The following is a 22,168-nucleotide window of genomic DNA, read 5'->3' as shown; positions in this document are numbered from 1 at the left end:
AAGCGTCCCTGCAGGCATCTAAGAAACTGCCGCCTGCAAAACCACGCAGCCCAAGACAGCGTCCACCGAAGCAAAGTATGCGCCTGGTAAAATCTTGTGAATGTGTGTAAGGAGGACAAGTAGCCACCTTACACAATTGTGCAGCCGAAGCGCGATTCCTCCGAGCCCAAGATGCGCCCACCGTTATGGTGGAGTGAGCCGTGAGACCTAAGGGCAGAACCCTTCCCCGGGTGCAGTATGCGTCAGCAATTGCAGACTGAATCCAAAGTGCGATTTCCACCTTGGAGGCCACTAATTTCTTGCGAGGACCCTCCAAAAGACAAAAAAGGGAGCCCGTACGGCGGAAGGGACTGGAGGCTGCTAAATAGAGCTTCAGAGCTCTCACAACGTCCAAATGGTGTAACTCCTGTTCCTTAGGGTGTGAAGGAGATGGACACAGTGAGGGAAGGAATTTCCTCATTAATATGGAAGTCAGAGACCACCTTCGGAAGAAAAGAAGGGACAGGCGGAAAACCACTTGTCCCTATGAATAACCAGGAAGGGTTCTCTGGAACAGAACGGCGCCAACTCGGACACCCATCTAATGGATGTGATAGCAACCAGAAAAAACTACATTCCAGGACAGGAGTCTGAGTGAAAACCCCTGCAAGGGCTCAGGGGGAAGCCTGGAGCACTGAGAGGACTAATTCAGATGGCACTGAAAACCAGTGTTATCGTACTTAGTCCACCTAAGGAAGGGGACAGTATATAAAGCGAGTACTGTATCCCGTAGAAGTGCAATGACTCTGCATATGGAAGGGGGTAAGCATACAACAGTGTTGCTGGCCACCGTAGATGCAATCTTGGGAGACTGCTTCAGGTGCACGACAGAGTCTGAATTAGTGTGAAGTTGGAGGTCCTTTATTAAAATGCGCAGGTGGAGGATTATCAACCAAACTACCCAGGGGGTGGAATGGGAAGTCTAGAGGTCCTCCACTGAAATGCACAGGCGGTGCATTATCAACCTAACGACCACGGAGGGTGGATTGGGATTCCAGAGGTCCTCCACTGGAATGCACAGGCGGTGCATTATCAACCAAACGACCCCGGAGGGTGGATTGGGAATTCCAGAGGTCCTCAACTGTGTTGCGCAGTCAGTGCATTATCAACCAAATGACCCCGGAGGGTGGATTGGGAATTCCAGAGGTCCTCAACTGTATTGCACTGGAGGAAATTAATCAACCAAGCTACCCCGGAGGGTGGGTTGGGAACTGTCAGAGGTCCTCCACTGGATTACGTTGGTGGAGGATTATCAACCAAACGGCCCCAGAGGGCGGAGTGGGGGTTCTTCAGGTGTCCTTCACTGTATTGTGCAGGCGGGGAGTTATCAACAAAACAGCCGCGGAGGGCAGATTGGGAAATTATGAGCGGTCGTCACGTGTCCGGTATAGGGCACAGGCCCAGCTTGGTGCCACACAGTCAGAGTGGATTGTGACTGAAGGAAGTAGGGCCCGTATGAATGTTAACGTTTGTTTTTATTTCTCCTTTTTTTTTTACACTGGCATGCCTAGGCTCAAGTGGATAAGAGGCAGGAAGGGGTTAACTGTGCAATATTAAGCAATTTTTCACTGCCCATCTAACCCCTGATAATCCGGTGCCGGCCTAACAGAAGTGGCTGGCCAGGAAGGGTTAAAAAAGAACTTGAAACCCAGGGGCGGTGCTGATGGGTGCGGGGGCAGCGGCAGCTAGGCGGTACTGTAAGTCAGCCGGAGGGAAGAGGAACCCGGAGCGGTGCGCAACATAACACATTCCGGCCGGAGGTGCCGCCCCGCGGCCGGGATGACAACAGGGGAAGGAAGAACCTGTAAGCCCCAATTGAAGCTGGGGCCTAAATTTTTTTGCGGCGCCCCGAAGACCGGGATGTTCACCCCGAGGCCGGGAACTCGTGACAGCGGGAGTCTAATACTCCGTGCTCCCATGCAAAGTAAGTGCCTCGCGCAAGGGCTCAGGCGTCCGCGATCGCAATAACCCTTTCGGAGCGGCGCACTTGGCGCCTGCTCCCGAAAGAGGAGGAATATGGAGGACACTGCCGCCTGAAATAGCTGGGAGTGGGACTCGCCCTGCGCTTTAGTCTTTCGCTGGAGGAGCCCGGTAAGAGGATACATTAACCCTCTATGAGCCGGAAAGCCGTCGGCCTAGAGGGGAAGTGAGAGATGGGGGGCCGCGTGTTGTTGGTGGCGCATGGCGCCCGCCGTATTAACCCCTTCTCTTCTTAGGGGCCTAGTTTCTTAGCTAAATAAAGTCCCCTGGCCATTAACCCTTGATATCTCCTTAGGGCGACCCAGATCTTCAAAAAGGGGGGAGGGGGAAGAGGGCTTCATACTTACCTAGTCCCGTGTACTCACCTCATCTTCTTCTCTTCACCCTCCCTAAGTGGGCCTATAAGGTCACCTTCTCCAGCAGGGTCACCTCCTCAGCAGCTGGCACCGGAGTGGCAGGAGTCTGGTATGGCGGTTGGGTCATCTCTTTGGTGGACCTAGGTGACCCCTTGGCTGGCGGGATGCAGGGGAGCAAGGCTGCCCTGGTCCACCTTGTCTTCTGTGGGGGAGGCAGCAGTGCGGGTGACTGGCACTGGCGCAACTCGACCCCGGGAGAACAGTGTTTTCTCGTCCACTGTTTTCCCATCTGAAAAAGAAGGAAAAAAATAAAATAAAATAAAAAATCTTCAGGAGATTCCCTGCAGAGCAGGGAGGTCTTGCCTCCTATTGACACTAGAAAAAACTGAAGCTCTCTCTCCAGGCTGGAGGGGATATAGCTGCCAGGGGAGGAGCTAACAGCTTTTACTAGTGTCAACGCCTCCTAGAGGACATAGCTATACCCACGGTTCCTGTGTCCCCCAATGAATATGGGCGAGAAAAAGGAATTTAACAATAAAATGCATAAAGCGAACACTGCACATAAAACTCACATCCAAACAGATGTTTAGACACAAAAACAATGTAAAAATAATATAAAAGATGTGCAAAAAAGCTGATATGCCACATCAACAAGAGCTTGTGCTCTTAAAAAAAACAAACAGAGGCCATGAGAAATTTAGCTGTCATTCACGAATGTGTTAAAAACATAAGAACGAAGAAACAGTCAGTGCCACTTTGACAGGTCATCAATCCATGATAAAGATGCATCCAGCACTTGTTTAAAATCTAAATCATCTAAAAGCAACAAAGTGCAACTACGCATATTGGAAAACACTTGTTGCTGTGACCAAGGACAAAAGGCATTTGGCTGAAATACGTAGGAGTTTAAGAAGCGCCACCTGAAAATTTATGTTTTTAGGGTACTTTTACACTTGGGTTGTTGGATTTCGGCAGGCAGTTCCATCGGAATCCAAATGCGTAAAAAATGCCCTGTGAAATCGTTAAGATTCCCATTGGAATTTGGGTCCCTTTGCGCACTTAGGCTGCAAAAAAGTGTCACACATGTGGTATCGTCGTACTCAGGAGAAGTAGGGCAATGTGTTTTGGGGTGTATTTTTACATATACCCATACTGTTGGCGAGAAATCTCTCTGTAAATGACAACTTTGAATTTTTTTTTTATACAAAGTTGTCAGTTTACAGAGATATTTCTCTCTTTTTTGCAGCCTAGGTGCGTAAAGGGGCCGAAAGTCCAACGAGTACCTTTAGGCTTTACAGGGTTGCTCACAATTTAGCCCCGCCCAAAATGCCAGAACAGTAAACACACCCCACAAATGACCACATTTCGGAAAGTAGACACCCCAAGGTATTCGCTGAGGGGCATATTGAGTCCATGAAAGATTGAACATTTTGTCACAAGTTAGCGGAAAGGGAGACTTTGTGAGAGAGAGAAAAAAAAAAATCAATTTCCGCTAACTTGTGCCAAAAAAAACAAACTTCTATGAACTCGCCATGCCCCATATGGAATACCTTGGGGTGTCTTCTTTCCAAAATGGGGTCACTTGCGGGGTATTTATACTGCCCTGGCATTTTAGGGGCCCTAAAGCGTGAGAAGAAGTCTGGAATCCAAATGCCTAAAAATGCCCTCCTAAAAGGTACTCATTGGAATTTGGGCCCCTTTGCGCACCTAGGCTGCAAAAAAGTGTCACACATGTGGTATCGCCGTACTCAGGAGAAGTCGGGCAATGTGTTTTGGGGTGTCTTTTTACATATACCACATATACCCATGCTGGGTGAGAGAAATATCTCTCTAAAATGACAACTTTGTATAAAAAAATGGGAAAAGTTGACTTAAGAGAGATATTTCTCTCACCCAGCATGGGTATATGTAAAAATACACCCCAAAACACATTGCCCTACTTCTTCTAAGTACGGCGATACCACATGTGTGACACTTTTTTGCAGCCTAGGTGCCCAAAGGAGCCCAAATTCTAAAGAGCACCTTTAGGATTTCACAGGGCATTTTTGGGCATTTGGATTCCAGACTTCTTCTCACGCTTTAGGTCCCCTAAAATGCCAGGGCAGTATAAGTACCCCACAAGTGATCCCATTTTGGAAAGAAGACACCCCAAGGTATTTCGTGATGGGCATAGTGAGTTCATGGAAGTTTTTATTTTTTTATCACAAGTTAGTGGAATATGAGACTTTGTAAGAAAAAAAAAAAAAATCATAATTTTCCGCTAACTTGTGACACAAAATAAAAACTTCTATGAACTCACTATGCCCATCAGCGAATACCTTAGGGTGTCTACTTTCCGAAATGGGGTCATTTGTGGGGTGTTTCTACGGTCTGGGCATTGTAGAACCTCAGGAAACATGACAGGTGCTCAGAAAGTCAGAGCTGCTTCAAAATGCGGAAATTCCCATTTTTGTACCATAGTTTGTAAACGCTATAACTTTTGCGCAAACCAATAAATATACACTTATTGCATTCGGTCAATTTCGATTAATAACAAAAAAAGTTAAAATGTCAGCAGCCATAAAATACCACCAAATGAAAGCTCTATTAGTGAGAAGAAAAGGAGGTAAAATTTATTTGGGTGGTAAGTTGTATGACCGAGCAATAAAACGTGAAAGTAGTGTAGTGCAGAATTGTAAAAAGGGGTCTGGTCATTAAGGGGGTTTAAGCTAGGGGAGCTGAGGTCGTTAAGATAAAACTGATCAATTTTTTCCGGTATTGAGCCCCTAGGACGGAACTCAATACCGGAAAAGTTTAACGCAAGTGTGAAAGTACCCTTAGATGACAGAATAATAGATAGTTTTTCTTGGTTTAAAAATATATACTGCATGTGGCAAACAGCTGCCAGTTTACCAAAATCTACATTTCCTGAAACCGCACACCATGTTTAAAATAAAACTTTATAATTAACACACATAACCAACCCCCTTCCAACTTTGCAGCAAAAAAGATAAGCAAAAAAAAAAAAGTTGGGGAAAAAAAATTGAATAAAATGCAGTCTAGCAGAATCCTTTTGCAAATAAAATACACTGCAAAAACTAAGATGTAAGTTCATACATACCACTAATGTCTACACTCAGGGCTGTATGGGTTAAAGGGAACCTGTCACCTAAAAAACGCCTCCCAAGCCGCCAGCAGTATGTTTCTACAGATCCTTTTCTTCCTCCGGTCAGGTGAGCCAAAATCTTAAAAACAAACTTTAATCCCCTGTACGTGCTATGTAACAGCAGAATTTGAAGTCAAGGGGGCAGCAACCTCCTCACTTTGCCTCCGATTGACAGCTGATCGTTTTCGGCTGTTCAGCAAAGCCACCAAAGACTTGCGCATGCACCTGACGTCTCTATTCCTGTGATGGTCATGGTGTGGGAGACTGTGCATAGAGCTGCTGAAAACTACCTGACAGCGGCATACAGCTTGAGATGTGCATGAGTGGCTTTTGATACTGGCACTTTTTTGGGGGGGGAGATGGCACTATTATACTGGGACATGGGGGGGGGGGGCACTTGATACTGGCACATGGGGGGGGAAAGGTTTGGCACTTGATACTGGCACATGGGGGGTATGGCACTATGATACTGGCACATGGGGGGTGGGAAGGAGAGAGGCACTTATTACTGGCACATTGGGGGGGAGATGGCACTATGATACTGGCACATGAGGGGGGGGGGAGGCACTTGATACTGGCCCAATAAAAAGTATCTCAGAGGCTGTTCTGACCAGTTAGGAGGTATTGGGAGCAGTGGTTACGTGAGGCCACATACACACGGCAAAAAAGCTCCAGATGACCCAGACATACCACCAGTAGAGAGGATTGTTTGATTCACCAACAAGCACGAACAGCTCCCACAGTTTTGTTGTCCACCATACATACACAGGTGGCACTTTCATTACACACCAGTATCTGGCCAGACCATTTCAAGGCGCTTAGCAGAAGGAAATTTGGTGTCTCAGTGTCCATTACGTGTCCTGCCATTGACAGCCAGCCACTATCACCTTAGTTTGCGGTGATGTTGTGAACAAGAAACCTGGATCACCTACAGAAAGGGTATCCCATAATGTATGCTCTCTAATTGATGAGGGGTATTGATAACATGCACAGATATTCATGTTACACTCCTCATGAGATCATGTATGCATATAGAGCGAGAGGATTATTTAATCCTTTTCTTGTAGCTTATCAGCAGGTCCCAAATGGCCCCTATTCCTCCTCCATGCTAGCTAAGATCACAGCTGATAGAAAGGGTGGCTGCTTTAACCTAGTCTCTCACAGGTTGCATTGTTTAAAAGCTTTAAAACACCAGGATTGAGCTTCTAGCTGCCATACAGAAATACAGTCTTTAGAAATTGGGCTGGGAGTAAGAGCTGGAGGCATATGCAACTCTCAATGGGGCTCTCGGTTATATCTTAGGCTGTATTGTCAGCTGTGAAACAAGCATTTACTCATATCTATAGCTGCTATACAGCCTGAACTGAAGCCATCAACAGCAACGACGTAAAAGATACTTCTTTGGTACAGAAAACAGTTTAAAAATAATGTAGATATTTTTGTGTATGCTATGTGTTCATTGGCTGTATGCCATCTTGATTCCCTTTTCCCCTCAAATAAGGTTTTCCTAATGTAGACTACATCTCCCATCCTGCCTCAGCTTTGCAGCTTCAGAGAGTGTGGAGTTTCATCACCCTAACAGCAGTAATAGATCATTGACATAGAAACACGGGCACAAATGATTGCAGTAGTGATTATCATTCAACCCAATATAGAGATGATGACTGCTATATGTAAATATAGCGCCTTTACTGAATATTCAGGCAATTATTAGGAATGTTTGATTTGTTCCTGATTACTGCCTAAACACTGGGCCATGCCTATAGGAATATACAGGAGATTCTACACAGACATAGACAGACAGCGAGTCGGGGGAATTTTAGAACACTTGAGCTATATGGACCTATTATATCACTGCTGGTCATTTTAATAAATATAGAAATAATGGGGGTCATTTATGAATAGATATATGCCAATTTTTGGTATATATCGGTTCTAGATTCGGTCACAAAGGGGATTTGGGGCAGAATCTGCGACTTCTTCCTCATCCACGGCACATACCCCAGTTCTAAAAAAAGAAAGGGGACGTGGCGTGGGTGGGGAACGGGGCAGGTCAGCTGGCTCATCTCATTTATAATTTTCTACTCCTGTTTTAGCCATGGAAACTTATCTAAATCATTGGCAGCAAGGGAGCTGGCATTGATTTAGTCCTGCAATAGATGAGCCCAAGTTATGTAGTGGCCGGCTCCTCTACATAACTTAGGCGCATCAAGTGCTAGCGCAGGATTATTGAGACCAGCATCTAAAAACACTGGTCTTAATAAATGACCCCAAATATCTTCAGCAGCACTTTGTGCATACAAGGACAGAGTGGATAGAGAGGGAAAGCGAGAGCTGCCAGTAGGGTTTTGAGAAGTGATGATTTAAAAGGTTATGTACACCTTTGGAGAATTTTTTTTATTTATTACTGAATTGTACTCATTTTGAGCTAAAAATTTTATTTTTGTACTTACCATAAAATCAGTTTCTCGTTCAATGCATTGGGGGACACAGCACCATAGGTATATGCCCAGCTACCACTAGGAGGCACTAGATATAAAAAAAAAATGGTTGGCTCCGCCCAGGTGGGCTATACCCTCTCTACAGCACTAGGCTATTCAGTTTGTACCAAAAGCAGTAGGAGAGAGAAACAAAAGCGAAGAATCAACATGTCCTGGACCGGGAAGGAAAAGAGAACAGCAGCCCGGTGACAGGGAGAGTAAGTAAAAACAGAGGGTGGGATCTGTGTCCCCCAATGCATTGAACAAGAAACGGATTTTACGGTAAGTACAAAAATCCAATTTTCATGTTAATGGCATTGGGGGACACAGCACCATGGGACATCCTAAAGCAGTCCTCGAGGGTGGGATTGAGGAAACAGGAGAGTAGCACAGCAACGTCTGTTGGTAACGACCTAGCACTCTGCATATGGAAGGACGTAAGTTGGAAACAACCTAGCGCTCTGCATATATAAGGAAGCTCCAGGAGGAGAAGCCCTAAGAGGACAGACCCAACAAGACAAAATAGACTATGAGGATGCCTGGCAGGAGATAAAATGCCTAGAAAAAGGACGGAAGCAGTCCTCAACCAAAGACTAAAACTTAAAGTCGTCTAAGACCAAAACACGGCCTGTCCGTGGCCAACCACATGTAAAGGCCAGGGTAGAGAGGAAACAAAGAAGCACTGGAGGCTAAACGCTTGAGAGAAATCATAACAAAGACTCACAAGGGAAGGGAGTGAGCCTCCTTTCACAGCAAGGAAGGGGGGAAAGAGAAAACACCCATGAGAAGGTGGAAACCTCTTCCTGCCAGAGAAAACAGCCAACCCCCGGAGGAGGGGGGGGGGGGGGGCGTAGGTTATGGTCAGGAGGAAAGACATGCTTCCTACACAGAGGAACACGGCTCTGAAAGACATAATATCGCTGTGAAATGTAAGACCAGAGATAGCCCTAGCCCAGGGATGGCCAACCTGAGGCTCTCCAGCTGTTGCAAAACTACAACTCCCATCATGCCTGGACAGTCTTCAGGTATCAGCCTACAGCAGGGCATGGTGGGAGTTGTAGTTTTACAACAGCTGGAGAGCCGCAGGTTGGCCATGCCTGCCCTAGCCACATAAAGTCACAGGGAAAAAAGGAACCAGTTGCAGGCCCTGGTAATATAAGCGGAGACCCACTGGTCTGAGAGATATTGGAGTAGAAGGAGAGGACTCCAAACAGCCTAAGGAGGAACAGTTCTCCAAAGGAGGGAAAGCTCCATCCCAAAAGTGACCAATACAATGTAAACTGCAAACCATAGCACTAAACAACTAGGTACCAGGTACTTGACCTGGGGGAATGAGAAGAGAGGTTAGAATCTCAAGAAGGCAACAACCTTTAAGGACCCAGGAGGGAAATAGGAGCAAACCGGGCCCAAAGAAGCAGCTGTCATACAGAGCCTGTGTGGTCAAAAAGCCATGGGTAGCTTACCCAGAAGGGAGCTGCCAGTTAGATGGTCTAAGAAAGAGTGGGGTCAGGGACCCCAAGCAGGATTACCCAGACAGGGACTCAAGAAGGGTCCAAAGGACAGTACCACTGAAGGACAACAATAGCCAGAAAAACAAGGAAATAACATCGGCCACGGGTGACCAACCATCCCAAGTGTAGTGACCAGCCAACTGTATAACACTGTCCCAGAAGGGGCAAGTACAGCAGTAAAAGAATCGCCAAACATCTATATTCCAAAAGGATGCAGAAGTCAGCAGGGGAAGTCGGGAGAGTCTACACTGACCTGTAGAAAACCAGCTACCGGTAAAGCACAGTGAAACCCCCAGGGAAGTGGGAAGGAACTGACAGGTGCAGACAACGGCCAGGGCCAAGGGAACAGCCCTTCTATTATGTAGCACAACTAATCAGAAAACATAAGGGAGTACAAAGAACACCCGGACCAAGGCAGAACTACAGAACCATGTCCGATACTAGAACAAGCAGTGGAAAAGTCCACCCACCGGCAGGAGTGAGGCACTCACTAGTCCTGTTACAGTCATATCGGAGAGGACGTCCAGCGAAGGCATTTGTCTTTGACCACCCAGAGATTCTGAATGGTGGAGGATGTCCAGCGATGACCCGAAACTGCAGTAGCGGCTGGTACTCACAACGCTGCGTACTCCTGTAGGAAAGAACATCCAGCGGTGATCCCTGTACTCTGCCAGGACTGTGCCATGTAAATTTGTGAAAAGAGGGCAGAGGTGGTCGCAATTTTGGGCAGGCAATGGGTGCCGTGACTCTGCCATAGATTTGGAGAGTTTGACAGGATTCCCTATTGCTTAGGACAGGGAAAAGGTCCAGTCAGGAGACACCGACACAGAAGTGGGTCAGGGCGACATGACAGACACAGAAGTAGATCAGGGCGACATGAGAGGGCTGGGGAGCTACCACTCACAAACAGGGACAGGCAGACCGCGTAAGTGGTGTCTGTATGACTTGTGCACAGACATCACTGCAGTCCACACCCAGAGCAGACATTACTAGAGGTCAGGTTACCTCATGGGGGTAATATTTATATGTATACAACATAATACTGGACGGTCCGGTCACCTCAGAACAGTACGACTGCCAGAGAAACACAATCACTGGAGGGGATGCAGGGAAGCAGAGGGGGAGGCTGGAAAAAAGAATAAAAAAATCGCCAGCCAGAGGCTGTCCTACCAGACCCCAGGTGCTGTCTCCCAAAGAGGCGCTGCAGCAGCTGCAGAGGGAACCAGGGAGGTTGCAGGAGAGATGCCAACAAGATGGAGGCATCTTCTTCTTCCAGGCAAAGGGAGGAGGTTCCGCACCAACCCAAATGGAAAGCCCGCGCTTGGCCAGGATAGGAAGAGAGGATAGTCCCTCCCATAAGCCGGGAGGGGCCATTGAGGAAGCCCGGGAAACCAAGGAGGGGGCGGGACGAGTGCGGCCTAGCAGTCGGGGCCTCGATTTTTGAGGCGGCCGGGAAGGAGTGAGGTGAGCGGGGCTTATCGCGGCAGACTAGGGGTCCTCCGGACAAAAAATTAAAATAAATAAAACAATAAAAAGCAGCAAGACCTGCGAAAAAAGAGCAGGTCATGTCTGCCTCCTATGGACACTAGACTAAAATTGAATAACCTAGTGCTGTGGAGAGGGTATAGCCCACCTGGGCGGAGCCAACCTTTTTGAGGTCTAGTGACTCCTAGTGGTAGCTGGGCATATGCCCATGGTACTGTGTCCCCCAATGCCATTAACGAGAAAACTAAATGCCAGAAGGAATAATATAAAATTAAAGAAAAAAAGCTTAACCTTTTTTCTGATTCTGCAGCAATACCCTTACGACTACTCCATATCATTACTGCAGCCAATCACTAACCTCAGCAGTCATGTGAGGTAGTCAGGTACATCATTGCTGTAGCAGAAGTGGCACTGTATGAATAACATGCATGACATCTCATGTGACCTCTAGGGCCAACAACTGTCTCCAGCGATCAGGTGGAGAAGAAGGTGACATCACTGCAGCAACAGAAAAGATTAGGAAACTGAATAGGTGAGTATGCCTAATTTTATTTCTCAACATTCAGCAAAACTGTTTGAGGTCCTGGAAAACCCCTTTAATACGGTTATGCATCTGATGGATTTAGTGCATCTGATTGCATAGCATACCTGTATTCCGCTCCAAGTGAGGCTGCTATACCATTAAGGTCTCCTTGTCTTTTGCTAAGCTTCTTGCTTACACATATAACTACATCAGTAAGTATTTTAGGTTCTTGATTTACCTGCAAAGTAAATATAACTTACGATAAAAAAATTGTATAACATACAATATATTCATATAAAAACTCATGACGTACAGATTATCCAGGAATAACAAACCCAAAAGTCTTGGCTGATAACACACTGTCGTTAAAGGTGGTGGTATGGTACATAAAACAACCTATACAGAGAAGACTACTTACCTCTTTTGGCTCAGTAGTCTTTAGCTGAGGACTTGCAGTCAGAGCGGCAGTTTGTCTATTACTGTTTGCAAGAGCAAGCTGCAAATTTCTGCCTATAACTTCTGACAAAGGAGTATTTTGGGCCCTATGTTTCTGGATTGGTCCACCTGGTGTGTCCAGTGCAGCAAGGGCATCCTGTAGGAATTTTATAAGGACAGTGTGTAAAGTTAACAAGAAATGCCTGAAGTCTTAATAACTGTGCTCTATATTAAGTAAAAATATGACTGTAGACATTATAGTAGTAACCATGGAATTACAAGTAAGGCCATCATATCAATAACCATCATATGCAGGCCAGAGATAAGGCACAGATATTTAAAAAAGTATCAAAGTAACATCTGGCATCTGCAGACATGAGGCTTTCTTTCCCTGACTTACTAGCTGTATTCTCACAACCAGGGATGTCAATCAGTGTCGACTTACATTGGTTATGAGAAAGGGCCAAGGTGAAGGCTATATACACAGTACCTTGACGTCAAATGAGGGCTTGAAGAGTTTATCTTTGCACAGAAATTTGGATGGTGTATCAAGATGTAAAGACGGTTCCCTCGCAGGTAGTTTATTCTCTCCACTAGGGGTTGGAACATTTCTGTTGTGTCTGGACAATACAGACTGAAACGCTTTGCTCTGAAAGCGATTCATATCTAAAGGGGTTACTGCAGCTTTTTTCAATGCTTCTGGACAATTCACTTGACGATCTGGTGTATCTAGTGTAGGTCTGGCTATTGTTGGTCTATATGTCTGACTTACAAAACTTTCTTCTTTATCTACAAGAAACACAAATGTACATATAATAAATGACCTTGTGATACACAAATGAAGCAAATGCAGGCCTTTACTTTATCTCTGGCTCTTGTTTAAAGTAGGGCTGCAACGATTAATCAACATTATCGATAATATTTGATAACTGGATCCGTTGTCTACGATTCCCGTTATCGAATAATCGGCCGATTTGTTGCTATGTGGGCGGGAGCGGGCGGCAGCGTGTAAAACTTACTAGTACACTTCGTAGCAGGTAGGAGGCCGGGCGGCAGCAGCGTAACTCACTACGTCACGCGCCTGCTCCTCCCACTTTATGAATGAAGGTGCATGACGTAATGAGTTAGGCTACTTTCACACCTGCGTTCGGGTGTCCGCTCGTGAGCTCCGTTTGAAGGGGCTCACAAGCGGCCCCGAACGCAGCCGTCCAGCCCTAATGCATTCTCAGTGGAGGCGGATCCGCTGAGAATGCATCAGTCTGCCAGCGTTCAGCCTCCGCTCCGCTCAGCGAGCGGACACCTGAACGCTGCTTGCAGCGTTCGGGTGTCCGCCTGGCCGTGCGGATCCGTCCAGACTTACAATGTAAGTCAATGGGGACGGATCCGTTTGAAGATGACACTATATGGCTCAATCTTCAAACGGATCCGCCCCCATTGACTTTCAATGTAAAGTCTGGACGGATCCGTTCAGGCTACTTTCAGACTTAGAAATTTTTCTAAGTTATAATGCAGAAGGATCCGTTCTGAACGGATGCAAACGTCTGCATTATAGGAACGGATCCGTCTGATGAAACATCAGACGGACCCGCTCCGAACGCTAGTGTGAAAGTAGCCTTACGCTGCTGCCACCGCCCGTCCAACTGCCTGGCCTCCTGCGATAGTTTAATACTAGTAAGTTAGGGTCTGGAGTGATTTTGCACTATAAGTAGTTTAACATCCCCTACTTGATAGATATGATTAGGTGAGCGGGGCCCGATGCAATAGAATACAGTGACTGCACCGGGCCCCGCTGCTATTACAAAAGTGAAATTCCAGCCCCCACCCATGTATAGGGGGTCATTCACAATCACTACACAGGGACACTGTTATGAGGGGGGGGAGTTCTGTGGATGACACATATGTGTCATCCACAGATACCCCCCATAACAGTGCCATCCACAGATGCCCCCATAACAGTGCCATCCACAGATGCCCCCATAACAGTGCCTGCCATCCACAGATGCCCCATAACAGTGCCATGATTGCCATCCACAGATCCACATCCACACCGTCGGAACGTCTCTTCTCTGCAACAGTGTAAGAAGAGAGCTAGCCTAAGCCCTGACCATGTGGACATGTTGTCTTTTTTACCTTGTAATGCAAAATTTTTATAATTATTTAAGTCCTAAAATTGTTTTAATATGGCCTTTGAACATACTTTTTCAAGTAAAATCATTTAAACCCCTTTTTTTTGTCATTTTGGTGTTTTTTTCCCGATTAATCAATGAAATAATCGACAACTAATCGATTATTCAAATAATCGTTAGCTGCAGCCCTAGTTTAAAGCATGAGAAATGGGGCAAGACATCTGAAAAAAATGTATCCTTGCATTGCTTAGCCTAGAGTGAAGATCATCAAAGACATCTACAAGCATGGCACCACTGTCGCCAGTAAGGCCACTGATTGGCTGGAAGCAGTGTCATACATGTAGACGGCACTCCACACTTCTGGTACAGAAGGAACTGAAAGTGGAGAAAGGAGGATGGCAACAGGAGTTTTTTTTTGAACCCCTGCAGCCTGGGTGACCAAATAAAAAGGGGTTTTACTGTCTCATAGAACCCCTTTAACTACTTAAGGACACAGCCATATTTTTGCCTAAAGGACCTCCTTTCAATTCGCCAGCCATAACTTAATGAGTCATATTTTTTGTAATAATTTTTGAGTAAATATTTAATTCATATAATTTTTCTTAGAATAGGGCCGGACGCTTAAAAAAAGAATTCTGACATTATCTTATTTTCACAGGGCAAAATTTTACTGTATAGGTCAAGATTATTTCCTGGCAACAGACTCCATTAAGAGCCTTTTTCTTTTAAACAGGTTGTCCCATCTCACCATTTCCTCAGTGAGATGGGCCTAAGCGCCGGCCCCAGGTGGCCTGTCGCTCCACTGTTTCCATAACTCCCATTGTAGTAAATGGGAGCTATTTAAACAGAATATCAGAAAAAGATACACTGCTTCCGTAATGCCAGGAGTTACGGAAGCAGTGTAGCTTGTTCTGCTACACTGCTTGCATGGTTCCCATTCACTACAATAGGAGTTACGGAAACAGGAGGACTGGCATGCGCGACTGTTCTCGTAAGCCAGTTAATTTGGGGCCAGCGTTTAGGCCCAGCCCATCTTGCTGTGGAAATGGCAAGAAGGGACAATCAGTTTAACCATTTTATGTTGAATATAATGTTTTATCATTTTGTCCAGAAGAGAAAGATTGCTCTTAAAAAACATCCACCTTATTCCATAAGTTAAAAATACTTTCCAGGGAGATTCTTACACATTTTGGACAAACTGTATCATCCTTATTAATAATTAATTCTTCCTGGAATGTGCACTGTACCAATTTTTTTACTTAAAAATAAAGTGGATGTTTTGAAGAAGTGTGCCGGAGGAATCTCTTTTCTAAATAGTATATCATGGTTGATGTGGCATCTCCACCCCACAAGCATTGTCCTGTATTGAAACCGATTTGTGCAATTGTGGTGAGCCAACCTCAAGTTTTAATTATATATACTTGGACTATCATTTGTCTGCATGTGCTCCAAACAGATTACTACTTGACATTATTACTTGTGATTGCTTTATCAGGGCTGGCAGGAGCAGGACAAAGGAAGCCTCCTCCTTCTGGGACAAATAGTCAGGATCTGAGTTATGTCTGATCCCAGCCACTGGTGCAGGAGTGTGGGTGTCACCTAGGATGTACAAGTATGACATGGTGCGGGAACTACATCCTCCAGATGACAAACATGAGTTTGTGTTGAGGAAAATTCTAAACAAGTTTATATTTTTAAACAAAAGTCTATGGCAGGCAAAACAAATTAAAAAAAATCTTACCATTTTCACAGGCATTCTCAACAAGAAAGCGGCTTTCATCTGCTTTTTTGCCAGTTTTGGCACATTGTAGAAGCCATGCCATAGTAACTGCGGGCAGATTCCACTTCTTAGCTGCCTCATATTTAGAGCCCTCAGGTTCTCTGAGAACAAGGTGAGTACTGGCAAACATTCCTTTTTTGGGGTTTGCCTTTCTTACGAAAAATTCTTGAACTCTGCAACATTTAAAGTACCAAACATTACTTCACATCTTCACAGAGGTATGGCTGCTCAAGTAAAATGCAATTTGATTACAGAAATGACAATGTTCTTGTAGACCTGCTTTCCCGCAATGCTATTATGGGCAAACCCTTAATATCTGGCTAGAAATATCTGGCTAGTAATATTGTGGGGGGGCACTGTTATGTGATGTACAACACTAATTTTAATCAATCTAAACAAGCAAACAAGGCAAAGATGTTACAGTGTTATTCCTAGGGCAGATCAATTCTCATTGGTGCTCTTTGAAATCTCATTTGACGAGGTAGTCTAATCTGAGACATGTACAGTATGGCACATTCACAGGATATGTTACAAATGTCTGATTATGCCATAAAAATCTCAGGTGGTAATTTAAGTTTTATTATAGCCCTTTGGAGTGATACAGCCTAACAAATGTGAACTTCAGACAAGTAAAGGTTGTGTACGTCAGATATAAACATACTTCATTAACTGCATGTAAAAAGTAAATGATTGGATCAGTCATAGCAATTTATTGTTTGTAACATGAACATCCTAAATGGGGAAAAGGACAACAAAACAAAAAATCTAAGATTCTAGCATATTAATTGTAATATTCTCGATACTACACTAAGAAATGCAGTCGAATGTGCAGGAGAAGCTGAGGAAATTGATACATAGTTTTGTGCGTTAAGATTTATTATAATGTGCATTTTATTAATTTAGATTCCAGTTCATTTTGGGCTTTGAAGTTAAATTAATAACTTACAATCTTTCCCCACTAAACTGTATGTCAATTAGGTTTATCACGATACCAGAATTTGAACTTTGATTTCAATACCAAGTAAAGCATCATGACACTCGATACCAGCCAGCCAGCCCGTATTTACCATTTTCGACGCCAGTTTATGGCATGGAAAATAGTGAAACTAAGCCAGCAAGGGAGCTGGAGTAGCGTAACCGATGTCGCACAACTGGCGGAACCAAGTGCCAAAATTACGTAGAGGCCTGTGCCTCTACAAACCTTTGGCACATCCGCGGCAAGCACATGGGAATTAACCCTTTCATGACCAAGAGTCATTGATGCCCCAGTGTTCAGGTAAAAATTTACAAATCTGACATGCGTCACTATATGTGGTAATAGCTTTGAAACACTTTTATTTATCCAAGCCATTCTGAGACTGTTTTCTCGTGACACATTGTACTTCATGATAGTCATAAATTTGAGTCAGTATATTTCACCGTTATTTATGAAAAAAATCCCAAATTTACCAAAAATTTGGAAAAATTCGCAATTTTCAAAATTTCTATTTCTGTGCTTTTAAAACAGAAAGTGATACCTCATAAAATATTTATTACGTAACATTCCCCATATGTATACTTTATGTTGGCATCATTTTGGAAATGTCATTTTATTTTCTTAAGACATTAGAAGGCTTAGAAGTTTAGAGGCAATTCTTAACATTTTTAAGAAAATTTTCACTTTTTAAGGACCAGTTAAGGTCGGAAGTCACTTTGTGGGGCTTACATAGTGGAAACCCCCCCATAAATGACCCCACTGTAGAAACTACACCCCTCAAGTTACTCAAAACTGATTTTACTAAAACTTTGTTAACCCTTTAGGTGTTCCAAAAGAACTAAAGGAAAATGGAGATGAAATTTCTAAATTTCACTTTTTGGCAGATTTTCCACTTTATTACATTTTTTTCTTTAACACATTGAGGGTTAACAGCCAAACAAAACTCAATATTTATTACCCTGATTCTTCGGTTTACAGAAACACCCCACATGTGGTCGTAAACTGATGTAAGGGCACACGGCAGGGCACAGAAGAAAAGGAGTGATGTATGGTTTTTGAAAGGCAGTTTATGCTGGACTGGTTTTTAGATGCCATGTCCCATTTAAAGCCCCCCTGATGGACCCTTACAGTAGAAACTCACAAAAAGTGACCCTATTTTGGAAATTAGAGGATAAGGTGCCAGTTTTATTGGTACTATTTTGGGGTACATATGATTTTTAATTGCTCTATATTAAGTTTTTTGTGAGGCAAGGTAACCAAAAAATGGCTGTTTTGGCACCGTTGTGTTATTTTAAATTTTTTACAAGATTCATCTGACAGGGTAGATCATGTGCTGTTTTTCTAAAGCAGGTTGTTACGGACGTCTACTTTGTTTGTTTGTTTGTTTCAGTTTTACACAATAAAGCATTTTTGAAAAATAAATTATGTTTTTGTGTCCATTTTCTCAATGCAAATTTTTTTTTCTGACGATCATCTTGTGCAGGGGCTAGTTTTTTGCAGAAAGAGTTGAGGTTTTTATTGGTATCATTTTGGGTACATAGGATTTTTTGATCATTCATGATTACACGGACGTGGCAATACCTAATATGTATACTTTTTTTCATTTATTTAAGTTTTACAGAGTAATAGCATTTTTGAAACCCCAAAAATTATGTTTGTGTCTCCATAGACTGAGAGCCATAGCTTTTTTATTTTTTGGGGGATTGTCTTAAATAGTGTATAATTTTTTGCAGGATGAGAAGACTGTTTGATTGGTACTATTTTGGGGGGCATACACCTTTTTGATCGCTTGGTGTTGCACTTTTTGTGATGTAAGGTGACAAAAATGGCTTTTATGGAACAGTTTTTATATATTTATTTTTACGGTGTTCACCTGAGGGGTTAGGTCATGTGATATATTTATAGAGATGGTCGTTACAGACGTGGTGATACCTAATATGTGCATTTTTTTTTTTTTAATAGGAAAAGGCAATTTATTTTTTTAATTTACATTTTTATTTATTTCTGTTTACTTTTATTCTTTTGCATCAGGGGCAGGCGGGGACAGATGGCAGAGGCAGGGCTCACAGGGGGGGGGGGGGGGGGGTTGGAGGCATACAGGGGGGGTACAGATCGGGGAGCACCAGGACACATTACCTGATTTCAGGCTCTGATCTGCAGAGCGCAGATCAGAGCCTGGAACAGGCACTTTTACACTGCCGCGATCCGATTAGTTAGTGTGCACAATCGGATCGATTGCAGGCAAGGTCCCTTGCCGGCATTACTGCACTGTATGCTGTCCGTGACAGCAGCAGGGCTGGGGCAGAAGCTTTAATCCAAGCGTTTTGCAGCGCTTGGATTAAAAAGCTGCCATGACGTCTATACATGTGCAAGCTGCACTGGGTATGTGCAGCTAGCACGTCGGGAAGGGGTTAAGACCGGTGTATAAATTGCCGGTCTGCCGGTCTTAATAAATGAGCGCCATAGTCTTTCCATTCTTTAAATCTATTTAGGAAACTATCTCAAGTCATTATAAAAATGACATTTAACATGTAACTTCCTGAAAGTGAAGGAATAATTTATTCTATGACATATGGGTCAGGCATGTGTGAAACTAAAGTAAATAAAAAAAATGGCAGACATACTTGGCTCCAAGAAGGCCTGCAAGATAAACTAATGAATCCCTCTCAGCACCCATAAACTGGCTCACAGAAAGAACACAGTCTTTCAGCGGTGCGCTGCCTTCAACATACACCACCGGTGTGAAGAGAGAATTTGATTGCGGGTCCAGAAGCTTCTCCTGTTCTATGCACATTCCCTAAAAATGAAATTCAACAAAGTAAGCTCTGGGAACGAAAGAGCCATAACATAACGAGTTAATGTTTTATACTGAACTCTCAGCTGAGCTACAAAGTAAGTTCCAAATAAACAGAAACTATTACATATAATACAGGTTTCCTCCATAGATGAACACTGCTCATCTCTCTCCTGGAAGCAGCGATCATGTCAGAAATTCCTAATTCCTAGGTGTTAATTTCTTTAAAGGGGTTATGCAGTGGCACAATATTGATGACCTATCCTCAGGTCATCAATATTATGCCACTGCACTGGCCCTTTATGAGCTGCCATGAGAGACATCTTGTGACAGAAAATGATGATTACTTACCGGTAATTTGATTTTCCAGAGCCCATGAAAGCACCACGAGAGAGAGGATCCGCCCCCACAAACAGGAAACCTGCAGAATAAAAGGGTGGACACTCTCCTCCCAATTCAGTGTGATATCCAAGCATCGGAGGAAGTCCGCCAACATAGTGTTAGATGATTAATCATAAGTTATTTTATTTTTTTGATGCAACACCGGTGTGAATATAAGAGAATCAAGAGAACACAATAGGGAGGGAATATAAGGGTGCTGGCATGGGCTCTGGAAAATCAAATTACCAGTGGTTAATCATCATTTTTCCTTTTTGCCCATGACAGCACCACGAGAGATTTACTAGAGGAAAAATCAGGGTGGAAGAGTAGAAAGAAACACAGTTTCCCCAAAGGACAACCCCGAAGGAGAGGAAATCAAATCAAGTTGAAAGTGTTTGATAAAAGTTAAAGGAGAAGACCAGGTAGCCACTCTGCAAATATCCTCTATGGGAACAGAGGATCTTTCCACCCAGGAAGTAGCAACTGCCCTGGTAGAATGTGCCTTAAGACCCACCAGAGGAGACAACCCGGAAGTAAGATAAGACGAAGATATAGCAGAGACAATCCACCTAGCATAGGACTTTTTGTGGCCACCTTTCCCTTATTCACTCCTTGGAAGAGTATAAAGAGTGAAGAAGATCTGCGCCAGTCTCTAGTGCAAGATAGGTAATTAATCAAGGTCCTTCTAACGTCTAGGCAGTGAAGAGATTTAACTTTTTCTGACCCGGGGTTACTGAACAGTGTAGGACGAACAATTTCCTGAGATCTATGACATTTGGAAACGACTTTTGGAATTAAAGCCGGGTCTGGTAGAATCAAAACTTTATCCTCTAAAATAGTGGTATATGGAGAATTAATGGAGATGGCCTGAATCTCATTAATCCTGCAAGGAGATGTTAAGACTATTAGAAGGCACAACTTCAAGGTGAGACATTTAATGGAGATGGTCTATAAAGGCTCAAATGGAGGTTGAGTTAAAGCCTTTAACACTAGGTTTAACACCTTAAGAACCCGTGACGTACATGTATATCATGGGGATCGGGCGGGTGCAGGAGCTGCGCCCGCCCGATCCGCGGCAGGGCTCCGACAGTCACTGATAGCCGGACCCCTGCTGCATGTGCCAGCATCGGCGAAATCACTGATGCCGGCGCATTAACCCTTCATGTGCCGCGGTCAGCGCTGACCGCAGCACATGTGATGTCGGGCGGGGATCGAAGCTGCCATAGGGTACCCGTGCTGCTGTGAGGGGGACCTGATGGCATGGAAGGCAGCCCGATGCCTTCCTTAGGCATCGAGGCTGCCTTCCAGTGGAGAGCCTGTGAGATCCAGCCCCCTGGATCTCACAGGCAGGAAGCTGCATGAGTAATACACACTGTATTAGTCATACAGCCAATGCATTCCAATACAGAAGTATTGAAATGCATTGTACAGGGGATCAGACCCCCAAAAGTTCAAGTCCCAAAGTGGGACAAAAAATAAAGTGAAAAGTTGAAAAAATAAAAGTTTTCCACCCCAAAAATTAAAAGTTTCAAGTAAAAAAAAAAAAAGTAAAAAAAAAGTGAAATTCTGAAATGTCATCTTTATTTTCCATTAATTCTTGTGGAGCACCTAAAGGGTTAACAAAGTTTGTAAAATCAGTTTTGTATACCTTGAGGGGTGTAGTTTCTAAAATGGGGTCACATTTTTGGAGTTTCTACTCTAGAGGTGCATCAGGGGGCTTCAAATGTGACATGGCAGCTTAAAATTATTCCAGTGAAATCTGCTTTCCAAAAAACCATATGGCGTTCCCTTTCTTCTGCGCAATGCCACATATGGAGTGTTTCTGTAAACTACAGAATTAGGGCCATAAATATTGAGTTTTGTTTGGCTGTTAACCCTTGCTTTGTAACTGGAAAAAATGGATTAAAATGGAAAATCTGTAAAAAAAAAAGTGAAATTTTTAAATTGTATCTCTATTTTCCATAAATTCTTTTGGAACACCTAAAGCAGGGATCAGCAACCTTCGGCACTCCAGCTGTTGTGAAACTACAATTCCCAGCATGCTCCATTCATTTCTATGTGAGTTTTTAGAAGAGCAGAGCAAGTATGCATGATGGGAGTTGTAGTTTCACAACAGCTGGAGTGCCGGAGGTTGCCTACCCCTGACCTAAAGGGTTA

The 22,168-nt window shown here is 44.0% G+C and overlaps 1 protein-coding gene across 2 annotated transcripts in view; it reads right to left on the bottom strand.

The window, feature by feature from the left end:
- TOPBP1 (DNA topoisomerase II binding protein 1) overlaps window positions 1–22,168 on the bottom strand; it is a 318,299-nt gene that overhangs the window by 31,740 nt on the left and 264,391 nt on the right. For both annotated transcript variants that reach the window (XM_040434494.1, XM_040434495.1), the window contains exons 12-16: window positions 19,461–19,633; window positions 15,822–16,033; window positions 12,445–12,743; window positions 11,938–12,111; window positions 11,645–11,757 (exon numbers count right to left, since the gene is read on the bottom strand). In XM_040434494.1, coding sequence (XP_040290428.1) covers window positions 11,645–11,757; window positions 11,938–12,111; window positions 12,445–12,743; window positions 15,822–16,033; window positions 19,461–19,633 — 971 coding nt within the window. The remainder of the gene's footprint in view (window positions 1–11,644; window positions 11,758–11,937; window positions 12,112–12,444; window positions 12,744–15,821; window positions 16,034–19,460; window positions 19,634–22,168) is intronic.

The sequence above is a fragment of the Bufo bufo genome, chromosome 5, assembly GCF_905171765.1.
Source record: "Bufo bufo chromosome 5, aBufBuf1.1, whole genome shotgun sequence".
NCBI classification, from domain to species: Eukaryota; Metazoa; Chordata; class Amphibia; order Anura; family Bufonidae; genus Bufo; species Bufo bufo.
Note: the sequence above shows the minus strand (reverse complement) of the source record. Positions and strands in the feature narration are given on the sequence as shown.